This window comes from Desmodus rotundus, chromosome 3, assembly GCF_022682495.2.
Source record: "Desmodus rotundus isolate HL8 chromosome 3, HLdesRot8A.1, whole genome shotgun sequence".
In the NCBI taxonomy this organism is placed as follows: Eukaryota; Metazoa; Chordata; class Mammalia; order Chiroptera; family Phyllostomidae; genus Desmodus; species Desmodus rotundus.
Genome location: NC_071389.1, coordinates 158,680,432 through 158,700,222, shown reverse-complemented (window position 1 = coordinate 158,700,222; position 19,791 = coordinate 158,680,432). Strand labels below are relative to the sequence as shown.

The window sequence follows — 19,791 nt, the reverse complement described above, 5'->3', positions numbered from 1 at the left end:
TTACACAATGGACTACTACACAGCAGAAAGAAAGAAGGAGCTCCCACCCTTTGCAACAGCATGGATGGATCTAGAGAGCATTATGCTAAGTGAAATAAGCCAGGCAGTGAAAGACAAATACCCTGTAATCTCACCCATAAGTGGAACCCAATCAACACAACAAAGGAGCAAGCACAATACAACCAGAGACATTGAAGTAAAGAACTGACAGTGACCAGAGGGGAGGGGTGAGAGGAATAATGGGGAAAGAAGGGGAAGGGTTGTCAAGGAACATATATAAAGGACCCATGGACAAAGACAATGGGGGTGGGAGTATTGAATGTGGGAGGTGGAGGGATTGGTTGGGCAGGGGAGAGTAATGGGGGGAAATGGGGACAGTTGTAATCAAACAATTTTAAAAATCTATAACAAAAAAAAAAACTGTATAAAGAACTCACACAACTCAACATCTAACAATGCAATTAAAAAATAGGCCAACAGCCCAGGCTGGATGGCTCAATTGGTTGGACCCTCGTTCCATAATGGAATGGTTGTGGGTTCAATTGCTGTTCAGGGCACAAACCTAGGTTTCAGGTTTGATCCCTGGTGCAGGCACCAGTCCAGGTCTGGCATGTATGGGTGGCAACCAATCAATGTTTCTCTCTCCCCGTTCCTCTCTCCCTTCCCCTCCTTCTAAAAATAATGAAAAAAAAAAAAAAGTCCTCAGGAAAGGATAAAACAAAATAGAAATAAAACATAAAAAATAGGCTGATAATCTGAATAGATATTTCTGCAAAGAAGACATAAGATGCTTAACATCACTAAACATCAGGGAAATGCAAATCAGAACCACAGTGAGGTATCACCTCACACTTGTCAGAATGGGTATCATAAAAAGCCTAAAAAGAACAGGTGTTGGTAAGGATGTTGAAAAAGGGAACCCTTGTGCCCTCTTTTGGAACGGTAAACAGATGCAGCCACTATGGAAAACAGTATGAAAATCGCCTCAAAAAATTAAAAATAGAACTACCATGTGACCCAGGAGTCCCAGTGCTGGGCATTTATCTGGAGACATCCAAAACACTAATTAGAAAAGGTTTATGCTCCCCTGTGTTCACGGCAGCATTATTTACAGTAGCCAAAGTATGAAAGCAGCCTGTGTCCGTCAGCAGATGAGTGGACACAGAAATAGGGTATGCACAACAGAATGTTACTCAGCCATGAAAAAGATTGAAATGCCACCATTTGTGACAGCATGGATGGACCTAGAGGGTATTCTACTAAGTGAATTAAGTCAGAGAAAGTAAAATATATGAGTTTGCTTGTACATGGAATCTAAGGAACAAAATGAATAAACAAGAGAAACAGAACAAGCTGATGATTGTCAGATAAAGGCTGGTAGGAAAATGGGTGAAGAGGGTGGAGGGGATTAAGCAGTACAAACTCAGTTATAAAATAGGCCACGGGGATGGATGTAAAGCAGAGCTCAGAGAATGTATTCAGTTACATCGTAACAACCGTGCGTGGTGCCAGATGGGCACTAGACATATTGCACCGATCGCTCTGTAAGGTATACAATTGTCTGATCACTATGTTGCACACCAGAAACTAATACAATATTGTATGCCCACTATAATGTTAAAATAAATTGTTAAAAATAAATAAATGAGCAGAGGTCAGTTAGTCATCAAGGTCAATTAATCAGAACTGTAAGAGTTATAACCAAAAAACCCTGCTCCTTTAACATTGCTCTTTATTTGCTGATAAGGAAAATACTTAAAATTAAACAGAACATTTCAGAATATGATAATGCTATTGTAAACAGTTTATTCAATATTGCTTAGTTACAATTCAATGGATGCTTAAAATTTATGGCATTTAGTTCTTCACCTGTCTTAAATACTCCAACTAGACATAAATATGACTTCTCTTAGCCATTTGACTTAATTTTAGTTTTCTAATGTTGCTATTACACCAAAAACGACTAACAAGAAAATACTAAAGCAAATAAAAGGGATTACTATTAATCATCTTTACTGTGCTTTTCAAAATACTTGGAATTTTCTGATTGCTTTTTCAAAACATAACCCTAGTCAGTCATCAAGCAGGCAGAGAAGCAAATTTTCTCTTTCTAGATATGACATCTGTCATAGGTCCAGAGTTACTGCTGAAGATGTAAAAGCTCACAACCACGTGGCTGGGTGTCACATCTATCTGACTGTTCATTGTACAACAGACATTAGCTAGTTTCTTTAGACAACCAAGGGCAACCTACCACAAAGAGATGAAAGAATTCACATGATTTTTGCTATGGGAGAATTAAAGTCACAGAAATGCAATTACACAGTGCAAATCTAAACCCTCTCATTACAAAGCAGAAATAATTTCCATCAAAACAAATACAAATGGCCCTGGCTGGTGTGGCTCAGTGGATTCTGCGCCAGTCTGTGAACCAAAGGGCCACCAGTTTGATTCCCAGTCAGGACACATGCCTGGGTTGCACACCAGGTCCCCAGCTGGGGACGCATGAGAGGCAACCACACATTGTTTCTCTCCCTTTCTTTCTCCCTCCCTTCTCCTCTGTCTAAAAACAAATAAATAAAATCTTTAAAAAATGCAACTGAATAAGAAGCATCAATTTACAATATATAAAATGGAGTGGTTTTGATTTAAAAACAAACATAATAGCTAAAACATGATTAGGTATTGAGTGCCTCTCTCAGAATAACTTGAGAGGATTAGTTATGTTTTCTTTAGTCTCAAGGAAATTCCTTAGTCTTCAGAAAAGGTCCTATGAATTTCTCAGTATAGGAACATGTATTATATATATTTGTTTTGATTTTTTTTTCAAAACTGAGTAATTTTATGCTTCTGTAGCAAAATTTAACTTTTTAATGGGAAAATTCTAATTCTAGCTGTTTTGCTAAAGACTTTTAAAAATGACATTTTGGCGACTACGTTAAATGTCTTTATAATGCTCTTATGAAACAAAGGATTTGTTGATGAAATGACACACTAAATAGGGAAATGAGAGTTTCCGGTCAAAACAGACCAGGGATTAGATATTTTGTGGAATAAAACACTATTGTATACGTGCATTTTATTTTTTTCTTATTTTTAAGAAGCCTATAACATCCTTTAAAACAGAGGCTGTTTCCACACCCTAGGAACAGCATGGTTTCTGAAATCTTCAGGAAGCTAGTGATACCTACATATCTAAGAGAAAAGCATCACTGTAGTGAAACCTTAGATATGTTGTATACAACTACTTTGTAATTAAGGGCATTCTCTACAATGGTGGAACATTCGTTTAACTTGAGCTCCTCAATTATTAAAGTAAAACATTAAAGCAGTTAGAATACAGTAAAATAGCCAGAATAAAGTATCCTTCTGTTTAAATAAAAAAAGGACAAAATATGCATATTGAGCATAGAGTGTCAACTGTAAAATACTGCTGCTACTGTTCCCTTAATTCGATGCATATGTGCACCAAGGAGTGACATACTAAATCCATCAACAGGGGCCCAATTCATACTATTTCCTGAAAGATTATCCTTAAGAGTTTTATAGTTAATGGAGTTTGAGAATTTCCTTTTTGACCTGCTACAGACATTCTTTGACTATGCAGCTTTAATAAAACAGGGCAGCATTTGGTTTTTTATATATTTACTACTGAAATATTTCATTCTATTGCATTGCATCTGACTATATGCAAAATTTGCACCATGAGATAATTTAAAAATATTTTAAGTCAGATATATTTGCAAATATGTTGAGTTCCAACTTAAAAGCAAAGAAATATATGCTTAATAACAAACATATCCTGTAAACTCATATCCTGTTACAAATGACTAAATTAATTTCTATTTTAAGTTCTAAAATTTTACTTTTGAGTGTATATTTGTATGTGTTTATGTACACACAACAATAGATTTAAGGTGTTAAGCTAGTCAGTGCAATACGGCTTATTCAATTGGAGGTAATATTTAAAGATAATTTACTATAATAGTTTCTAAATTAAGATTTTTGAAAAGTTTTGTGATTATTTTCACTTTTACATATAAAACCTGGAAGACGGTTGCAACAACTCATGCAAGTACGTTATGTAGAAATTTTCACTTATATTATTTTCCACACAGAAATATTAGAAATCAGAGTGAAAAGTCACCCAGTTAATGCATAACCACTCAATTATTGGATTAGTTTTGTTCAATAGTAAGATTTCATTTAAAAAATTACAAACCTGCAAACAGTATTGAATGCAGATTTATTTCACTACAAGCAACAGTAAATGTGATTTGAATTCAAAATGTTAAGCACTATGTGTAGCAAGAAATACTCAGAAAAACTTCTAAGAGTTTAAAACTTGTGATTTATTGTTTTACCTTTCTAATATTATATGGTTTATACACAAAGGGGTAATGCACATTTCGAACTCCTCTTTAAAGTCTGTTCAGCAAGTAGAACTCATCTAAAGAATTCCTGTTTGGAGTTTTTATTAACTCATGGACACAAATCTTTATAATTATGTGGTAACAGGAAGGAATGTTATTGTCGATAAGAGAATCATATAAATCGTGTCTAGTTTTAACTATGCTTTTGAGGCCATTGTTGTGAATTTAATTTTTCTGGATGTCTTTATGAAACAAATCACAACACACGGGACTCATAAGACCGAGTGGCACATTCCAGGCTGCAAACCCCACTCCTGTCTCATCCCCTGGGAGCCCACCCCAGAATCATGAGCGTCTGCCTGCCTGTGAGGAGCAAAACAAATCTTTTCAGTGTGGACAGACCATAAAAAGGTAAAGAGAGCAGAAAAATAACTAAAGCATGCCCTTTTTATTTATTTTTTATCTTCGAAGGCACTACTTCACTATGGTAACACTTACAAAATTCTTAAAATCCAGCAGAATAGCAGGGTTTACCATTTCAAGTTTCTACAAATGTTTTTTGTAGTAGCTGTGGGAGTTACCAGAAGTAAAGCCAAGAAGTCTCCTTTCAAGTAGGGCTATACAGGTCTGAAAGGAATATGCACAGAGAACTCTCAGAAAAGTACAGTGTGCTCTATGAATGTTTTGAAAAAGGAAAAGTCAGAGCTACAACTAAAATACCCATTACACATCTTTATGACTATTTATAATATGCAATATAAGTTTTGAGGCAAGAATGTTTTAGAGATTGATTTAATGTTTCAGTGAATTTAAGCTAATTTTTTGATGATCTTAAGATAAAAGGAAATTATCTGTTAAAATTTAAGGTGGGGTGCTATAGTTTTTACTGCTAAGGAGCAGAGGATAAAATAAAAAGGCCCGGGAATCTGGAATCATATTTACATTGGACTCTCAGCTGTCAGTAGCTGAGCAAACATACATGCTTTACACCTTGCTGATGCTCGTCTCCTCATCCTCAGGTGTCAGTAATGACACCTGCACACCTCAGTGCAGGTGTGAGATTAAAGGAGATAAGGTATGTCTGAACCTACAGTGCTTGACTCAATATTCCAAACGCCTATTAAACCTCCACCCCTCGTCTTTTATTTCCCTTTCCCAAATACTGAGGAAATATAAAGTAGATAATGAAAATATAACCTGTGACATGCATCTATTAACTACTCAAATGGACCACGGGGCTCATCGAGACTCACACACTGAGCAGTCATTCAGCCGTGAGATAAGGAGGGTAACCCCCCAGCGGAACTCCAGTATGACCCTGCCTGTCTCCCTGGGGAAAAAACTGTGTACCTAGAAAAACACAGCAGACATACTTCAAGTTATTTCTAGAGTGGAGGCAAGGTAGAGAAAGTACAATAGAAAGTGAATAGATATCTAGTTAAAAAATAACCAGTTTCAATTAAAAACAGCGACGTGACTGACCACATGTCTTCATTTCTTCTCCACAATTTTTTCAACCCACAAAGTAAAAGTAAATAAAATAGGTTTCAATAACTTCAGACGATGCAAAGAAGATGAAAGGAATGGAGGAGAGCAACATGAAATGAGGCAAACCTGTGCCAGCCGAACCCTCACCAGCTCAGCACCGGGACACTTTGGCCGGGTTAGGGGCCTGTTTCCCGGAGAAATTAAACTGCTTCGTCATGAGTTGGGGATGCCGGGGGAAAAAATAAGGGAATTCCTCACATTGAACTCGACCCCTAGTCTCTCTGCCCACACCACCCTTCCTCATAGGCAGGATATTAGGGGCCCTTCTCTGAGAAACTGCGTCTCCAAGAAAAGAGAACTGAAAATATTGATTACAGGGAAAATCATCTGTCCAAATGCAGAGTTTTCAATTAGTTCTTTAGTGCTTTACTCTTAAATAAGAATGAGCTGCAGAGGTTCATCAACTTTTGAAGAAAAACTTGAGTGGGAAAATGAGGAAACCACCTTCATCCTCACCCTAAAGAAAGGGTACCAGGAATAAAGAGGCAATCAAGAGAGAATTTCCCCTCAAAAAACCCCCAAAACACAACTGTAATTAATGAGAGTAGAAGTTCTACAGATAAAACAGGAATAGAATACTGTGACCCCCAAAACAATAAGAATGCAAGACAAATGTGGTAAATTTATAACTAAAGTAAGTAACTCAGTAGGTGGTTTAGCTATTGACATTTTCCCATCAAGTCTAAACAAATGACAGAGATATAAAAGAGAATAAAATCAAGAAAATTAGAGAGTCATTTCTAATAATTAACTAGAGAGAGTTCAGAAAAGAAGAAAACATTTGTATAGAAATTATCCAAGAAATAATACAACCAATTTCTCAACACAAGACTCCTGAATGAAACTATCTACAGAACGCCTAGCAAACTAAACTTGGAAACACCGAGCCACGTCATCATGAAGTATCAGAAAAATAGGGAGAAAGGGAAGGAACTAAACGATTCAGTGACACAGGCATGGAGACAAAGGAATATACAACAGACTGGGAATGGGATCTCCAGACTCCATAAGAGCTGAGAATGCTAGGGGATAAGGTAATGCCTTAAAATTCTGAAGGAAATTACTTCCAAGTGAGAAACCTATAACCAGCAAAATTATTAATGAAATATGAGGGCTGACTAAACACATTTTCAGGTTTGCACAGATGGAAAAATGTACCTCCCATTTTTCTGCTTTTTGGGGTTTTTTTAAGATACAGGGGAAAAGGTGGCTATTTCTTGTAGGAATACAATATAATTGTTGTTCTTCGTTTTGAGCTGAAACTGATGCACATACATATGAAATACTCACCTGTAATTCTCATTCTGCACCTGCAAGTAAGAATACATCAAATATCACAAGGCAAGTATTTGAAGACAGCTGTCTCCTCTTTCTGTTTTTTTGGTTAAATTTATCTGTCTAGTCCAACTCTTTAATTACCCCAACCTCCTGTGTTATGACCCTCTCAAAATGTGGAACCAGGAGTTTCTCCTTAGCAAAAAAAAACAAAAACAAGGAGGGTCTAACTGTGAAGAACGTAGCTATAAAGGATATCTCTGCCCTTGTTACGAACACTGCACTCAATCTAATCAATATTACATCGGATTTCAGTTTTTAGTAGTCTCCCGGTTTTCTTATACGGCCAATTGACAAAGGAGGCAAGCACACAGTGGGGCAGAGACAGTCTATTCAATAAATGGTGTTGGACAAACTGGACAGTACATGCAAAAAATAAAACTAGACCAACCTTCTTACGCCATAAACAAGAACAAACTCAAAAAGGATTAGAGACTTAAATGTAAGACTCAAGACAATAAAACTCCTAGAAGAGAACATAGGCAGCAAAATCTCAAACATTTCTCTCAGTAATATTTTCCTGATGTATCTCCTCAGTCAAGGGAAACAAAAGAAAAAATAAACAAATGGGACTACATAAAACTAAAAAGTTTTTGCACAGCAGAGAAAACCAACAACAAAATGAAAAGACAACCTACAAAACGGGAGAACATATTCACCAATAATACATCCGAAATTTATAAAGAACTTATATAATTCAAGACAAAAAGCAAACAATCCAATTAAAAAATGGGCAGAAGATGTGAATAGACACTTCTCCAAAGAGGACATACAGATGGCCAATAGACAGGTGAAAAGATGCTCGATGTCACTAATCAGAGAAATGCAAATTAAAATTACAATGAAATATTCTCATACCTGTCAGAATGGCTATCATCAATAAATCAACAAGCAAGTGATGGTAAGGATGCAGAAATATTTGTGAACACTCGTGAGCCTTAATGGGAATGCAGATTGGTTCAGCCATGATGGAAGAATATGGAGGGTCTTCAAAAAATTAAAAATGGAACTGCCTTATGACCTAGCAGTTCCACTTCTGGGAATATATCCAAAGAAAACCAAAACACTAATTTGAAAGACTGTATGCATCCCTATGTTCAGTGTAGGCTTATTTATAATAGCCAAGATGTGAAAGCAACCCAAGTGCCCATCAGTGGACGAGGGGGTTAAAAATCTGTGGTACATATATACAATGAAATATTACTCCGCCATAAAAATGAGCGAAATCTTAGCATTTGTTACAGCATGGATGAACCTAGATGGCATTATGGTAAGTAAAATCACCCAATCAGAGCCAGAGAAAATACCATATGATTTTACTTACATGTTGGATCCAAAGAACAAACAAAACAGAAAGACTCAAATATAGAGAACAGACTGATAGTCACCAGAAGGGAGGGAGTGGAGAAATGGGTGAAAAGGGCAAGGGACTGAGACATATAGATGGGTAGTTACAAAATAGTCACAGGGATGTAAAGCACAGCATAGAAAATACAGTCAATAATATTGTCATAACTATGTATGGTGCCAGGTGAGCACAGGAAATGTGGGGGTGAGAGACTCTGTAAAGCACCCTGTGCTATACACCTGAAACTAATGCAATATAATATTGAGTGCAAAATGCAATAAAAATATAAAAACTAAAAGTGTGCACTTGAGTTGAGAAACTTGTTGAAATAATGTATTTTGTGTGTGTAGGATAAGAAAGAGAAAATTGGAAGTTTCTCTCCCAATTTTAAAAATGATACAAAAAGAAGAAACTATTTTAAAAATATTTCAGGAATCACAATTTACCTCATACATATTTGAGTTCATAAAATAGGTTGTGTTGTTCATTCAAACGAGAAAGTTCAAGTTTCTGAGTTACCTGATGTATGGGGCACCCTTCAGTAGGAGACTATGTCACCCTTTAGTTATGAAACATTATCTGATACATCCGTTTATAACGCTTCTTTTATGGCAACATCAAGTAACTAAATGAAATCCTAAAGTTATTCCCAGACCTTAAAATTTTAGCTTCTGATAAAATAGATTTCCAAAAAGGAATGTGCTTTTTACTAAAATTTTTCCAACTAGCTTCCCATTTAAAAAGTTTTCTAGAGTTTTCTTAAGAATTAAAAAATAATGAAACATTTTCCCAATCTATGTGTCTTTTTCATAACATGGTTTTTCTCCATATTTTTATTTTAAAAGAAACTATAAAACCTTTCTAGTTTGACAGGAAAACTTGAAGATAATGCCTTATTTCATAAAACACACAAAAAAATGTCCAAAGCACTTCTCGTTATAGAACATAATCATAAATGGCCTACTTTGCCATATCTAAATAAAAGGAATACATTATTAGTACAATAGGAATTTGGATATTATGATGATTTTCATGTATAAATTGTGTATCATCAAAGTACCTAGACTTTCTACCAAAATATTCCCACATACTACCATTGGTGATATGAATATAAATGAGAATTCTAAACTCAGTAAGGGCAGAAACCACATCTAAACGTGTTTGCTGAATAAATGAATAAATGCTATGTAAAAAAAATATATGCACAAAGATTTTTTTTAAAATATGCAATCTGTCCGGTCTAAATGAGGTAGAGTTGAATGTTCATTAGTTCTACAAAAAAATAACACAGAAAGTAAAGCTCCATGGAATAGACCTTTTCCCTCAAGATTTCTGTTGGTGTTCTGATTTTACAGGGTGTGCCTTGTAGAGATAAAAAGGGCCTTCTCCTGGTTTCTTCTAAGATTGAGATTTTGCCAAGTTTAGCAGAGAAATGCTGGCACGGAGATAGGAACTCGTGTGAGCTACTATTCTGAGCTTGTTTCCTGACTCTGAAGAAGTGTCCAGGAGTGAAGGAAGTGCTATGCCTGCCTGCCTGCCTTCCCCATTCCTGGATCTGAGAATTCTCCCACGGCCCACAAACAAACAGGGAAGTTTCCCTCAGACGAAAGGACCTGAACTCTCTCTGGTGGGAGAACAGAGTCCGTTTTTATTAGTGTAGCAATATAAATCTCCTTTCATTCTTTCAGTCTCGTAAAAGGAATATATTCTCACAGAGTACACATTATCATTTACACGATATAAATTTGTACATTTCAATCTCACACTCTACTGAATGACATCCCAAACACAATGACTAATCACTAATCACACAAAATGCTTTCCAGTTCTACCTATCAAATATATTTGCATTTGTTTAGGGGTGAAATCTACTGTATTAGAATAAAACTTTTCTGAATAAATGTTTATAGCCCTCCACACAAAATATTACAGGCTAGAAATAGAAATGTTCTACATTGGACAAGCTTTTTTCTGACAATTTCAATTATTACATCTAAGTTTTCCTTCACGGAATTCTGACTTCTTGATACAGAATTTTTAATTATGTTGTTATATTTTAGAACTAGTTTAGAGTAGTATTTGTTATTAATAAATATCTCATTAAAAATAACACTCATTTCAAAAATAATTTGTCATCTGTCTTAATGTATTATTTAAAAAAAACTTTTTACCAGCTGTAATACAAGCGCTATGTCCTGATTTATTCATATTTTTATTCTCCATACTTAGTAAATATCACAAGTGCACAGTAAGTGCTATATAAATATCTACTGAATGAATAAAGGGTAGAAATACATGAAGATTACAAATCAGGGATTTTAAAAAAGAACTGGAGCAGGGATTGGCTAATCTTCCTTCTCTGAATTAAAATAGCAAAATAGCAAGTTCAGCTCCTCAAAAGTCATTCTTTCAGGTCATTAAAAATAAATGTTCACTGTAGACACAAACCATTATCCATGCTGTTTTCCCCATACTTGTCCATATAAATTCTCTTCTGAATGTCTGACCTACCTACTTAATGGAAAGTGAACATTTCTGTACTATTGCTACTTCTCAGTAGTGATGCTGAGATCGAATGACAGAAAATGACTGAAATGTAGAGGAGATATTCTTCAATACATATATCCTGCAAGGGACTTATACTCAGAGCAAAAATGTAACTCTTACATATCAGTAAGATAAAGCAGAAAATTCAATTAAAAGATGGGCAAAGAACTTCATTCAATAGGTACTTCAGAAAAGAATTCTTATGATAACAAGCATATGGGCATCACGGAATGCAAATTAAAACCACAAAAAAAATGCCATATACATCTACTAGAATCACTAAGATTTAGAAGTTTGATAATACCAGTATTGACAAGGAGGTAGAACAATTGGAATCCTCATACAATCATCTTGAAATACTTTGATAGAATTTATTATACCTGAACATACGCATACACTAAGATCCTGAAATTCAGCTCCTGGCTGGCTACACATCTCATAGATCTGTGAACGCCTGTTCACCAAAAGATGCAGGTGAAACTTTCATAACAGCATTATTTGTAAGTTCCAAATTAAAAGCAACCCCAACTGCTTGTCAACTGGAAAATATTCATACAAATCATATTCATTCATTTATACAATTAATACTGGATTGCAAAGAGAAACTAAATTTACGCACTTAAATGAATCTCACAAGCCTAATACTATTACTCTCACGAGCAAAATATCTAAGTTCCATTTAGGTAAAGTTCAAAGGCAGGCAACTTACCTATTGTATTTGATGTCAGGATAGGGGTTACCTGTTGGGTGACTTGAAGTGGGTACATGGGGGAACTTTGGGGGCTGCTGCTGTTCTTGTTTTGGGGGCAGGCTATACAAGTGTGTTCACTTTGGAAAACTCATTAAACTGTACCTTTACGATTTCAAATTTTGCTGGATGCCATATTTCCATAAAAGTTTAAAGGAAAAAACCAAACTCTAGTTCAAACTGATTTCTCTCATACTAAACATAACTGACTGCCCTGGACCTCATTTCAGATTTTTCGATGTGTTACTAGCTTTATCTATACTGTGTTTGGATCTGTAGCTCCTTGAGGAATTTCTAGGGAATGTCTGTAACAGGTAAGTGATAATGACAAGCAAAATATGTTGAGCTTTTATGTAGCAAGCTCTACGCCCACCAACCACTTTATCTATTGTTTCATTTAACCCTAAAAAAAAGTCCTCTTCAGGTTGCTATTTCTAAGAAAATAAACTCTAAGAAATGTTAAATAACTTGTCAGAGATCACTGTTAAATAACTGTAGTTGAAGCAAACTTAGGCATTCTAACCCCACGACTCACTCAACCTCAAGACCTAGGATAGACTTAACATTGGACATTTCAGCAGGCTTACAAATAATATATCTTCACACTCTTTTGGTAAATGAAAGTTTACTTTTCTCTTGGTGAAATCAAATATTTTTTCTCTTACATGAGACAAATATAAAATTAGGTTACGCTCCATCAAATCAGCTCTGGAACCTGGCTTTGGAGTGCTGGCAAATTAACTTCTTGGCTCAGTGCCCCAGCATTTCACTCTCTCTGAACACAAACTTTACCGATCTCATCATTATCATAACTTTGCTCATTTTCTACTACAAAAATTAGCTTGTTCTACAACTGCTTGTTTTCCCCTATAGTAGTAATAAAAATGGGCATCTAATAGACAGTTGAAAAACTAGACCCACCATCTAGCTGTTAAGGTAAAAGATATTTAAGAGCAAATGAGAAAGGCTCTGCTTTTGGAAAATCCTACTAATTGCTATTGTTACGCGATTTTCTTATCAGTGGCAATGTGCCAACTATAAAAAGCCTCAGAAATGTATATTTTTAAAACTTTGAAGCAAAATGTTCTAATGTATTCAATTGGCTTCCAAATCTTTCAGTTTCATTGAGTATTAATACCATTTGTTAAAACACAAAAATATAATGCTTTCCAGTACTTTTCAAGAAGTGAATGACATCAGGGAAAATAAAAATTTGTGAGAAAAGTTTCAAAAAAAGTTTTGAATAATTAGTATAATGGATTTAAAATCAAATACTAGTATATAAAAGGAATATAGTGATAAACTCTGCTAGAAGAAAGCATGTATTTTTGCAAGGTAATTTATTCACCTAAGGAAGCTATTGATATCACATATTGAAACAACCAAATTTTTGAACTGCTGTAAGAGGGCTGATCTAAGATTTTCAAAACTAATGAAACATTCTACCACTTTTTAAAAGGTGAGATGATTATAACAATAGTTGAGTATTCATAAAGTAAAATTGTTATTCATAAGTATTATTCATAGTTATTCAAAAGTGTTACTCAAAGTAAAAATTATGTTTAATATTACATATTCACCTTATACTTTTAAATTCATGTTTATATATGTTCTATAAATCACAAAATATATATTAGGTATGTTTGCAATGTATAAATATATTATAAAAATATATAAGGGTACATGCTCAAATCTTTTTACTGATAAAGGTACATATGATCAAAAAATTAAAGTCAATTGTCTAGAAAATGTCAGGCAATAGATTTAAAATATTAATGTTTGACTCATAATTATATACAGGAACTAAAATATAATTTTCTCAAACTACACAAAATTATGTAAAAATTGAGGATATCCAAATGCACTAGTATTAACAAGGCCTATGTATCTTCTAGAAAGTCTCATCATACAGCCCATGATAGTGTAGAATATGTTCTAAAATATTTCAATCCATTTTTCCAGAGATTTTAAACATTCAGAAGCATTATGTATGGGAAGATGGAAAAACCATGGGCACATGGTAATGTTTTAATATTTTTATATTGTATACGTGTGTATTATAACATACAAATATAAAGAAAAACACGGCATATCACCATTTCATGTCAGGATGTTTTTCAGAGTTACTTTATGCTCTGACTTCATTCACTATAACACTCACAGAAAGTCTCTTCATCTGTGATCCTACCACTAATTAGATTATCTACTTAAATTTTTCTTAGGTCATACATTTCAAACCTGCAAGGACCATCTGTGTCTCCAAAATTATTTTCAGAGCACCTTATCTACAGAAAACCATAGATCCACCCATGTTTTCCCTTTTGGTGAGGCATGAAACCCACACGTGTAAAACAGGAAGAAGCTGCACATACACAAGGGCTAATCTGTTCTTGTAGCGTAGGGACTGGGACGCCACTCATCTCTTGCCAGGTTACAATAGAATATATCCTACTAGTTTAGGCTTCTAGAAGAATTCATTGGCAGAATTATTGTGTTGTAAAGTATAATCCTCCTTACTAATTCTTGGATAACTGTAATCTATTAAGCCCTCAGTATTGAGTCTTCAATAATATAAATCACATGGTTGGTACTGAAATGACAGTGGAATCCCACTCTGCATTCTGACCATCTCTTTATTGATATTCAGCACTGAACTGCAAACTCCTTGCATACAGGAATTGTGCCTGGTTTCTCTCTGCTGACTAGCACAGTGCCTGATATGCAGATGTTCATAATTTGAGGGAGCGTCAATAAATGTAACAGAAGGATATGGTAATAAACAAATGGAAATATTTATTAATCATTAGCCCTGGCTGGTGTGGCTCAGTGGATTGAGTGTTGGCCTGTGAACCAAAGGGTCGCCAGTTCGATTCCCAGTCAGGGCACATGCCTGGGTTGTGGGCCAGGTCCCCAGTAGAGGGCACGCAAGAGGCAACCACACATTAATGTGTTTCTCCCTTTCTCCCTCCCTCCCCCTTCTCTAAAAAAATTTAATAATCTTTTTTTAAAGAAACACTTATCATTAAAGATTTCTATAAGTTTGGAATAAAACAAATGTCCAGCCTATTATTATGCTTATGTGTCTTTTCCAAATTTAAGAAAATAATTACTAAACATGTTGTTACTGAACACTCCACACTTTACAAAGAATTGACAGTTTCTTGAAACCATTTCTCCCACATGTTACGTGGTTCCCCTGGCTGCTGCTGGCCTGAGGAGCGATGGAGGAGTTACAAATTTCTTCCTGAGTGCATTCCACCTTGAGTGGAAGGAGCAGCCTAACCCTCTTCCCCACCCCTCGATGTGCTTTTGTTACGCAAAGCTGCTAAAATCAACAAACTGCAGACTTACCGGGTGTGTGCTGCTCCCACACACTCACTCCTGAAGTGCTTCTGTGGCAGTCTGCGTGTATATTTAGTGTGTACGCTATATTTTGTGTAGTGTGGAGATTTAGTACAGACATATATTTTACAAAGTACTACAAAAGTCTAAAAAAGAAACATTCTGGGGGAAGGTGCTAGAATCAAGAGAGTTCAAGTATTAAGCTTTCATTTTTTTAAAATAATTTTCTCATTTTTGTGCAAAATAAATCTGTACTGGAAAAAAATACTCTTTTCTTCTGTTGGATCATCATCAATCCCAGACACACTGAAATATACATTATTTTTCGTACCAAATATGATTTCACTCTATGTGGAGAATATAAACAATGTAGGAAAGTGACTCACTTAAAGGAGACTTAGTGGGAAAACAGATTAGCATAAATTTATGTAAAGAATATGTGTGGAACAGTTTGATGATGTTATGTGTAGTACCCCTTACTAAAAATATGTAAGGGAAGAGAAAAATAAAACTTTACTTACCTTTTAAAGACGATCTTGTTTGTAAGCACATCTATTTTTAACATACTAAATAACTTTATTTTTAACAAATTTTTATTCATTGTTTATAATATTGAAGAAACTATAGAATTTCTAGTACTTTAAAATTGAGAGCTAACCAAATCATATATTTTTAGCACCAATGTTAGTTTCTAACAGAATTATCTGAAAAATAGCAGCAGCTCATACATATACTAAGTAACATTATAAAAACATATACCATTAAACAATGAAATGTTTAATAAGAGAAACAAACAGCTGTTATTTAGGAAAAATATACCACCAAAAGAAAAGAGTCATTCATTACAATACAAGATCTGATTGGCGACTTAAAACATTTTACATATTAATCCAAGGACTAAAAATACAACATACACACATGAATTATGCAAAGCACAAAGCCATAACACATGTCATTAATAAGCAAGGGTTAAAATACAATCATTTTACATTGGCTAATCACAAAAAATAGCCATTAAATTAACAGACATGGGTTAAGATTTATTTATTCCTTTCTTTAATCATGCTTATAAATTACAAGATTTTCTGCAACATGAAAATTTAAATGTACATTAACAATTTTCTTCTTAGTTACATTTTAATGATTTAGCACTTCATATTTTAATTTGGCTTTAAAATGAAAAGTGTTTCTGAAATTTCATGTCATTCATATACATGTGCAGGTATACACATACATATACACACATCCTTAATTTTATAATCTAGTGTACAGCACCTGTTGAAATGAAAGTAATCCATGAAGGAATATTTACCTGATATGTTAATAAGAGGTATTCTGAAGTTTGGCTAATATGTAGCAACACTGAAAGAGGTAAAAGGTTATATCTGGCTGTAACAAAACCTCAGATCCCTTAAACCCTTTTAATGTAAAAGGCTAATTTAAGGATTAAAATTCTTCATATAAGAAAAGAAATCCAGGAACTCTAATGATATATATGTACTTTACACATATAAAAAGTAAATAAATAAGTTTGTAAAAATTCTGATATAAACATTTGTGATTTTTAAAATTCACCTTCAATTTATCAGAAAAATAAAGATTACAGTCCTTCACTAGTGCAAAGACTGAATTAGTCAATGAACTCCTCTTGGAACAGACATGTAGTAAATGAATTCCATACTTCTGTCTTACTATATTGTAATTTGTGGTTATTATTGTTTTTCTTATTCATTTGTTTTTATGAGATTGAAAAAGTCATCTATGCACAGGACCGTTCAAGGTTTTTCACTAAGGCATCATTTACATACAAAAAGTAGCATGACCCAAATCCACTGGAATATAGTATCTGGTGTATTCCAACACTATGTAAACACAGTGCGATGCTATCTCCTCAAACTTATGTTACAGGCCAGTGATATCTCAATAAAGCTGGAGAAACACTGTGTGAATACCATAGTGAATATATAGGAAGTTTGATAAGCTTTAAATTGTTTTAAAATATTAAACAAAGGGTTAAAAATCTAAAATTGACCACAAATGAACATTTTTAACTCTAACATTCTATAATTACATTTTATGTTAAATTTAAAAAGTATTATAAAGTTTGTCAAATAAAACAGAAGTGAGCAAACTTCTCCCAGAAAGGGCCAAATAGTAACTATTTCAGCTTTAAGAGCCATCCAGTCTCTATTGCAACTAATCAACTCTGCTTTATGTTGCAAAAGCAGCCTTAGATAATACATAAAAATGTGCATGACTGTGTGTTCCAATGAAACTTATTTACAAAAGTAGGCAGTGGGCCAGATTTAATATATTGGCCATAGTTTGCTGGTTCCTTAAATAGAAAATCTGACTCAAAAACACTTAATTTTAGGTACTTCAATCCCTAGCACAATGCAGGAGACACTCAGTACATGTTTAATGCTTTGAGAATTAATAAAGTCACGAGTGAGTGGGGAAAGTAAAACCTTTGTGCTCAGAAACAAAAGCCATTACAGTTAAATCTCGAATGAGTGGTTATGACTCTGCTTTCCTAATTGGGGCAGAAGTCAAAGAAGGCAATCCATAGCCTCATTCAGACCTAGGTTTGCAAACTAAAACCATAAATGAAAGAGAATATAACAGATATAGTAAAGAGAAAGTGGATTTCCAATCTAAGATGGGTAACAACAAAAAAAATGACACCTTTTTGTGGTGAGTTTCTCTAACATTTCAAATTTCTTCGACTAGCCTGTGAACTCCACAGGGGTAAGGGTGTCTTTACCATCTCTAGCACAATGCCTAGGACGTAGTAGATGGTCAGTACACATTTTAGGGAGTAAACATGTGGGTGCTTTCTATGGCAAATGTGTCTTTTTCATTCCCACAAAATGATGGTTCTCTGATGCCACAATTTAACTTTGAGATCCTCCTACAAAGCTGGAGTGTTCCGTTGGTTTCTATCAGTTATGCTTTGACTATACAGATGACTTTTTGCCTGAATAATAACTTGACCTACTTTTCAGAAAACTTAAGTGGGAACTTGGGTTTACATATCATTGTAAAGCTTTGACTTGTATAAAGAAAAGCAAGTATACACATCAGAGTTGGCTATAAAACCAGTTACGATTATTTTCCAAATGAAGAACTGTTTAGGTTTATAAACGTAGTTAGAAGTAGATTAGAGACTCAAATCAGTTTTTACCTGAAAAAAGTATACTTGGTTATTCAGGATTTAAAATATCAAAAGTGTCCAACATGCTAATTTCAATATATATAAATTAATTCATTTTCAAAGCCTGGATACTTGAAAAATACTAGAAAAAATAAACCATTCACAAACAATATTTATGAATTTTGTCTATGGCTCCAAAAAATAAACAAAAAATTTAAACATCCCCAAAACATAGTAACTCCACACAGTGGAAGAAATGAATATTCATATAAATTACTATATAAATCATACTTTTTCACGATGTATGTAACAAACTGTAAACAATTAATTTACTTTATGTATGTAAATTTCTCTATCCTTACTTTTATATAATATTTTAACATTTCCAAACAAAATACTAAATTTAACAATGATAAAAAGAAAGTTTGAAAGAATGTTATTTGCTTTTGGACCAGTTACTGGACATTGACAGACAAAAGAAAGCCACATACAGTTATACACTCAAACAAGACACAGCCTTAATCTGTCACTGTTACAAGCACAATGTTAACATTAGATACAAATGTAAAGAGCAAACATTTCTGATTAATTACAGGGCAAGCCAAAAATGTACCAGAGCAAAATATTCCCATTCGAATAGTACCATGGTTCAAAATGCATTTGTCAAAAATAAATACATAGAAAACTATTATATATATTACAGTACTTGAAGTTGAATAGATTGTTCTTCCAAACGTCCGATTTAACAACACAAGCCAAGATGACCAATGATCTCCTTAGAACATAAGAAGATACAGTGCGTGCACCACAACTTATAAAAAGAGGAAATTAAAGTAACAGGGACATAGTAACAGAACAAAACAAAAATGATAAAAACAGGAATACTATCGTACCGATTTCCACAGTCCGCGCCGCCACGACACGCCGCCGGGGCAGGCCTGCAGGTGGCACTGCGCCACACGGGGGGGCTTGTCTAAGCTCTCGCAGTTTTGCTCCTGTGACATTTGCCCGTCGGGAAATTGACACACCACAAATCTTGATTTTATCCCTCCTCCACATGTTTGGGTACACTAAAAATAAGAAGAAAATTCAAAACTAGGTGGCTTTAAAGAGAATATTATATTGCTTCATTCAATGTTTAACACATAATTAGTAATGCTACAGTTTGAAGTTTAACCTTTGTAATTGTCAACATTTCTTCCTGGGTAAAAAAAAATAGATAACATTTTGAGAATTAGTACCATAAGATATTTCAATAAAATATCAAGGTGTCTATAATATAGACTCCTGGCAAGTTAAGGGCCTGGCAGGTTAAGCCAAAAGCAAACTGACTGACTTATGTAAGAAGTATTAACTGCAATATGGATGGTATCCTATCACTGAATTACTCTGTAGC

At 34.5% G+C, this 19,791-nt stretch overlaps 1 protein-coding gene across 1 annotated transcript in view; it reads right to left on the bottom strand.

Annotated features, from left to right (window-relative positions):
• ADAMTS20 (ADAM metallopeptidase with thrombospondin type 1 motif 20) overlaps nt 1-19,791 on the bottom strand; it is a 158,820-nt gene that overhangs the window by 39,631 nt on the left and 99,398 nt on the right. The window contains exon 28 of the mRNA XM_024575808.3: nt 19,289-19,465. Coding sequence (XP_024431576.2) covers nt 19,289-19,465 — 177 coding nt within the window. The remainder of the gene's footprint in view (nt 1-19,288; nt 19,466-19,791) is intronic.